We start from the raw sequence: 7500 nt of genomic DNA, 5'->3' as shown, positions 1-7500 counted from the left end.
GGCAAATGCATCCCATTGAAACCTCTTCCTCTAGACTCTATGTTATTGGTTCTCCTTCTCCTCCCCCTCTTCCCACCTCTTTCCCCTTGACCTGAACGACTGAGGAGTAGGTAGAGGAGGAGGAGGAGGAAGAGGAGGTGGAGAAGGAGGAAGGGGAGTAGGAGGAGGGAGGACAGGAGGAGGAGGAAGAGGAGGTGGAGGAGGAGGAAGGGGAGTAGGAAGAGGAGGAGGAGGAGGAGGAGGAGGAGGAGGAGGAGGAGGAGGAGGAGGAGGGGTAAGGTGTGGAAGAGAAAGTTGGGTAGATGGAGGAGGGAGAAGAAGGGAAGGAGGTTGAGAAGGAGAGAAGGAAGATGAAGAGGGGTGATAGAAGGTGGGAAAAGGAAACTGCAGAAATGGGATTATCTATGGGGGGAGAGCGAGGGAGAAGAACAAAGCGATGCGCAGGGGACTGGGAGGACTTGGAATGGAAACGAGAGCGGGAATAAAGACCTAGGAATGGGAACGAGGGTGAGGATAGGGAGTTAGGAATGGGAACGTGGGAGAGAATTGGGAGTTAGGAATGAAGACGAGAGCGGGAATAGGGAGCTGGGAATGGGTCGTGGGCGGGAATGGGCGCTCGTCTCAGACAGACACGGACGCAAACACTCCCCTGAGCGGGCGCATTATCCAGGGCCGGCGTGGCACTGTCTGCTTGCGGCACACGCCTCGCTGAGTGTGGCACTCTCGGGATATAGATTGATATAGAAGCTATATTTAGCCTATACCCGCACGCACGCACTCACCGAGATTTTATCCTGTCTAGATTTCCACGCACTGAACTGCTAGTTCTATATTTGTATGTCTACAGTCTACTCTCTCTCTCTCTCTCTCTCTCTCTCTCTCTCTCTCTCTCTCTCTCTCTCTCTCTCTCTCTCTCTCTCTCTCTCTCTCTCTCTCACACACACATACATACACACACACACACACACACACACACACACACACACACACACACACACACACACACACACACACACACACACACACACACACACACACACACAAACACACACACATATACATATATACATACATACATATGCATATATATATACATATATATTATATATATATATATATATATATATATATACGTATACGTATATGTATATGTATATGTATATCTATCTATCTATACCAAAACACAGTGCCACTCCTACTATAAACAGCCATAACCCCCACCCCCATATCCACCACAGACACCACCAACAAAATCAACCTGACGAAGGAGGACACAGTACCTGGCGTCTCTTGGGCGTGGTTCTCCTCGACGGCAGTGGCTTCGTAGTGGGTCGGGGCGCCGCATTCCCGTCGCACCTGCGTTGGAGAAGAAAAGGAGATGAAATGAGGAGGTCCTCTCTCGGGATCACTATGATTAATGGATTTTATTTAATTTTATTTTTTTTTCATAGATTTCATTTTGCTATTCTCTTGTTTTTGTTTTATCTTATTCATATTAATCTCACTATGATTAATGGCTTTTATCTAACTTCATCTTTTTATATATATTTCATTTTGCTGTTCTCTTGTTTTTGTTTTATTTTATTTATATTAATCTATCGTTTTGTTTTACTGTTCTATACTTTCGCTTGGCAGCTATTAGACCTTTTAGAAATAGATCTTGCAATATTGCAATGCAACTGTTGTCACGGTATCTGCGACTGGGTTTCTCGCTTACATTACGAAGACAGAAAGCCTGTCATTAATGCCAAAGCAAATACGTCCATGAAGATAATGATACAAAAAATACAGGCTTCTTTTTATTACACATGCATATGTAAAGAAACAAGTGGGTAAATATTCTACAGCCAGTTTGTGTTCTTGTAAAACTCATTAAATTAAACAACTTAAGAGAAACAAACAGCCTGCAGAAATACAAACACGCGAGCACAAACAAACAGCCTATAGACACACAGACAAAAAAAATACAATAAATAACACAAATAGCCTACACAGAAAAAAAAAACACAAACACACACACACACACACAAAGAAACCGATAAACAAACAACCTGTAGACGTAGGGACCCGACAAAGGAACCCTGAACACAAATCAACAACCTACAGGCAGGCCCACAGTCGGTCCCGCGGCGCCTACAGAAGCGACCTGTCACACGCGTTGAAGTCCTAGAATGATGTCCCGGATGGCGGGATCGATGTGCGAGGCCAGCCGAGTGACTGTAATTCTAGCTCGTGTCATTTTCCGTGACAGGCAACATTAATGACAGGTGTGGGAGTGGGACTGGGAGGGGGAGGGGGGAGGAGAAGGGAGGCGGGTGCCACTCCCCTCCTCCTATCCCCCCCTGCATACACAGACACCTAAACGTTTCCACCGCCAGATACGAAGCACGATTAGAAAGAAAGAAAGAAAGAGAGAAAGAAAGAAAGAAAGAAAGAAAGAAAGAAAGAAATGGGCGGCAAAGTAGACTGACAACACAGACGCAGGACAAGAACATATCATTAACATGTCTATTCTCTATTTATCTTTCGCTTTTTTGTCTTTCTCTTTCATGTTATTATTTAATTTTCTATCTATCTTTCTTTCAACGTTTTGTCTTTTTCATGGCAGATTCGTATTCTTTGTCACTTTCTCACTTCTATCTCTCCCATGATATGTCATGTCTCTTTCAGTTTTTGTCTCTCTGGCATGCCGTTATTATATCATCTTCAGATCTCTCATATGTCAGAATGATATTTTCTCTCCATATTTTTCATTTTGTCTCTTTCTCTCATGCGATTTTCACATCTCTCTTCTCTCTCTCTCTCTCTCTCTCTCTCTCTCTCTCTCTCTCTCTCTCTCTCTCTCTCTCTCTCTCTCTCTCTCTCTCTCTCTCGCTCTCTCTCTCTCTCCCCTCTCCCTCTTTGTATCTCAGTGAAGTGACCAGTTCTCTTCCACAACACAGGCGTGAGAGAGCAATGAAACTCATGAGAGAATTAGCAATTAATGAAAAAGAAAAAAAACGAAAGGAACCTTGTACTGAAAGCGAGTTAAGTTTTCTGTTTGTTTGTTTTTGTTTGTTTCTCGTCTTTTTTTAAGACGAATTCGGGTTAACTGAAGAGAAAGACATTTGTCTTTAATGTCGATATATTTTCAGAGGAGAAAGAGAGAAAAAGAGAGAGAGAGAGAGAGAGAGAGAGAGAGAGAGAGAGAGAGAGAGAGAGAGAGAGAGAGAGAGAGAGAGAGAGAGAGAGAGAGAGAGAGAGAGAGAGAGCGAAAGAGAGAGAAAGAGAAGAGAGATAAAAAAAACAAACCAGAAATGAAGCGGCAAAAAAAAAGAAAGAAACAAACAGACCGAGGCGGCCCCGAATGCCAACCCCCCCCCCTCCCTCCCCCGCATTACAACCCATGGCGGGAAATAAGAACGAGGCCATCTTTACAAATTTCAGCGCCCCTCCCCCTACTAATTATAAAGACTGAATGACACCATCGTTTTCCACCCCTCCCCCTCCTCCACTCCTCCCATCCTTCCTTCCCTCCCATTCCTCTCACCCCCCCTCCTTCCATCTCCCTCTTCCCTCCTCCTCCCCTCCTCCTCCTTTCTCCACCCCCATCCCTTCCTCCTCCCCCTTCCATATCCCACATCCCTTCTCCCTCTCCCTCCAAATCCTTCTCCAAATCCCCCTCCCTCCCTCCCTCCCTCCCTCCCCCCTCCTCCTTTCTCCACATATAACCCATCGGGAAAGATTAATTGGAGAAGAGTGGGCGACATCCTCCACTCGGGAGGGGAGGCGCGGCGTCGCCCGTCACGCGGGGAGGTCGTGATAGTCTCCCCTTGGCTGTTCCCTTGGCTCTTCGCTTCTCTTTCTCTCTTTCTTTCCTTCTCGTCTGCCTTCTTTTTCCTTTTTCTTTTTTTCTTTTTTCTTTTTCTCCTTCTCTCTCTCTCTCTTTTTATCTTTCATTTTTGATTTACGGGTATAAGTACGTGCAAGTGAGTATATGTTTATGTGTATATACATATATACATAAATGTTTGTATAGGTGAGTGTATATACACACACGAATGTATAGATAGATAAATATATATATATATATATATATATATATATATATATATATATATATATAAATACTAACTTACTGATATACATGTAAGCATATACATAGACAAATCGACATGCACGCACGCATGCAAAAACCTTCACAGACCCCCCTCCACCCCCCCCCCCCCCCCCCAAAGACACGCACCTACACCGCCCCCATACGCCTGCGAACACAAGCACGCCCGTCCTCTCGCCCGCCCTCCCTCGCCAGGCCCCTCTGCCTCCCTCCCTCCCTCTCTCCCTCCTTCCCTCCCTCCCTCCCTCCGCCAAATCAAGAAACGACACGCGAGGCACCCTCCCACCTCCCCCTCCCCCTCCCGCTCCCTCCGTGCCGGCGCCGCCCCTCGAGCTCGTCCTTGAGCAACGGCGAGGCGAAGGCGGAGGCGCTCCTTATTACTGTCATCGCCGGCCGACTGGGCGAGCGGCGGCGGGTAATTTCCCCGCGAGCGACCGGTCGTTAGCGGCTGACCGACCGCTCGCAATTCGCCCGAAAAACACTTAGCGCATGACAGATAGCGCTCGGGATGGCCATTAGCCTGTCACTCGGCGACTTCCTCGCAACTGCACTGTCATGGCCGTTGCAAGAGACGGCATCTGATAAAACAAGAAAGATGACCCCACTACTAGTATTACTAGGACTTGTCATTATCCTCGGGGGTCACCAGGAGTGGGGGGTCACCATCGCGCTCGTCCGCCCCACCATGGCATTGGTGAAGGGGGACCTTAATGGTGATGTCTAATGGTGATAACAGAGACGGCTCGGGACTCCGCCATCCATTGTCGAGTAACGAGATGCATCCTTGGGAAAGCTGTGCCATTAGCATAATTACCCCCGAACACCTAATTATATCAATCCGGATTATTATTATCATAATCCTTGTTATCATTTCCTTTTTTTTCTTCTTCATCGAGTAATGTGCCTGTTTGTTCCGGCCGCAGTCCATAAATTTTTACTCATGCCTCGTAGTGGAGGAAAAAATCTAAGGTCCGCAACGCCAGGTTTAGTCACCTATTCTCGGTCGGGGTAAGATAGCACGATCTCGTACACAATGCAAGATATTGATCCACGTGTTGCAGGACATGAAAGACAAAAGGAGGCGGATGCATGACTGGCCTGCGAGCCTTTTATTCAGCCTATCTGCGACGACCAGTGCCTGTCAAGAGGCCGCTTTCCCTCGAATCTTGTCTTTCCCCTCTTTCAAACTCAAACCGAGAGTCGAACGGTGAAGTAGCGCCCTGTCGGTGCGTGTTCCCCGGTCAAGTACGTGCGTGCACGGCTGTAAGTATTCGTGCACGACTCTTGTTATCGATGGGGTAGGACCTCCCACCCCCCTTTCGCTCTACCCTCCCCTCCCCCCACCTCTGATGGCGAAGGATTCTCACCTCCAGAGACGCAAGTAACTAAGTCTAGGATCAATAACAATACATATTTATCAGAGAGAGATATCGGGGAACATCGACCCCCCTCCCCTCCCCTCTCACCCCTTCTCCCCTTCCTCCGCCCCCCCTCTCCGAGCTGACAGGAGGGAGCAGGTGCTGAAGAGGGATAGTCTTCCCTACATGTTCCTTCCACATATTTTGACACAGTGTCTCTACATACATGCTTTGCGACTCGGCATGAGGTTTGGCGTGTCAGAGAATATCCAGATTTAGATGTTGATTTGACTTTTATATATAAATGTAAGATTTTTTCTCTCATAAAATTCTACAGATTGTATTTATAGGATTGTAGTATTTTTCTGCATCCTCTGGAACCTCGCCGCATAAGTCAACATGTCCAAACATGTCCAGGAATGTTTCACATACTCCCACATGCACCCACACACAGCAAGATATTTCTCTCTGCTCTGACTTGCTCCTACATATCGTTCTAACTTTATGCAGGTCTCCACATATGATGTCCTTGAGCTTTCTATACAATGTCTCTAATTTAACCTCAACATCCAAATTCAACATATCTCAAGACGTAACAAATAGCGGGAAAAAAATATATACAAAAAATAAAAACATCATGCTATCAACATGCAGAATCCCACGCAATACACCTTAAAATGTAATAAAACGAGAGAGGGAATGTATATAAAATAGCTACACCTTTGCAGATCAGTAATAATAATATCAAGCAACTTGGCAAGCACCAGAGCGACATCAGCTCGCAGGCACGATGTTTCCCTCTTGCCTTGGAAAAATATTTCCTTACGACCCTCTTCCCTCTTATTTCCCCCTCCCTTTCTCCGGCTCTCCCTCCTTATCTCAGTTCTTCGCTTTTCTTCCTTCGCTTTTTACCTTTTCTCATCTTCGTTCAGTTATTTCTCCTCCTCCCCTCCTCTTTCTTCCCTTAATTCTTCCTTTCCTCTTTTCTCTCTCTCTCTCTCTCTTTCTTTCTTTCTTTCTTTCTTTCTTTCTTTCTCTCTCTCCCTCTCTCTCTCCATCTCCTCCTTCTTCCCTCACTTCAATTCCTCCGCTCCCTCTTTTCCTACCCCCATTCCCTTCCCTATCAGCCTCTCCCCGTTCCTTCACCATCCCCTACCACTCCCCCCACTATCCCTTCCTCTCCCCTCCCCCCTCCCTCCCCCAAAGACTCAAAAGGGCGTCTGAAGAGGTACTTTCTCCTCACCTATGCCATACCCCCCCCACCCCCACTTACAGCCGCCGGATTTGCATATGCAGATGCAACCGTCGACGAAGAGCAACCTCTCCCCATCCCCACTACCCCCACCCCCCTCCCCATCCCCCCCTTGGCATTCTGGCTCCAAGACGGTGACTCCGGTATTCATTTTTTTTTTCTCTCTTTCTATCTTTCTCTTTCTACTTTTTTTTTCTTCTTTTATCATCTGTTTTCGCCATCTCCTTATAACTCCTGGAACTTGTCCCTTAAAACTGTCTTCGAGGCAGATTTCGAAATCTTTAATGTTCTCGGAAGAAAGTAATTAGGTGGCATATGAAATGAGCGCCTCGCCTCACACTCATGTGAATGTGTGCGCAAGAATATACACGTGCATGTGAGCTGTGTTTGTGTATGTAGAAATATCTGCGTATGTGTATGTTTGTATTTATATGTATGTGCGCGCGCGTGTATGCGTTTGTGTATAGACATACACGTATACATACATGCATATATATACATGCACATGCACACGCACGCACACACATACACACACACACACACACACACACACACACATATATGTGTATGTATGTATGTATATATATATATATATATATATATATATATATATATATATATATATATATATAGATAAATCTATATATACATCTATATACATACATAATTGTATATATACATATATAATTGTGTGTATGTATGTATCTATATATATATATATATATATATATATATATATATATATAGATATATATATATATATATAGAGAGAGAGAGAGAGAGAGAGAGAGAGA

At 45.5% G+C, this 7500-nt stretch overlaps 1 protein-coding gene across 1 annotated transcript in view; it reads right to left on the bottom strand.

Annotated features, from left to right (window-relative positions):
- dally (division abnormally delayed protein) overlaps positions 1-7500 on the bottom strand; it is a 439028-nt gene that overhangs the window by 94232 nt on the left and 337296 nt on the right. Inside the window, exon 4 of the mRNA XM_086531329.1 lies at positions 1281-1356. Coding sequence (XP_086387455.1) covers positions 1281-1356 — 76 coding nt within the window. The remainder of the gene's footprint in view (positions 1-1280; positions 1357-7500) is intronic.

Source organism: Penaeus japonicus, unplaced genomic scaffold (genome assembly GCF_977035675.1).
Source record: "Penaeus japonicus unplaced genomic scaffold, GWHDUDI00000001_assembly GWHDUDI00000035, whole genome shotgun sequence".
Lineage (NCBI taxonomy): Eukaryota > Metazoa > Arthropoda > Malacostraca > Decapoda > Penaeidae > Penaeus > Penaeus japonicus.
The sequence above is the reverse complement of the archived record's forward strand: the minus strand, read 5'-3'. Positions and strand labels throughout refer to the sequence as shown.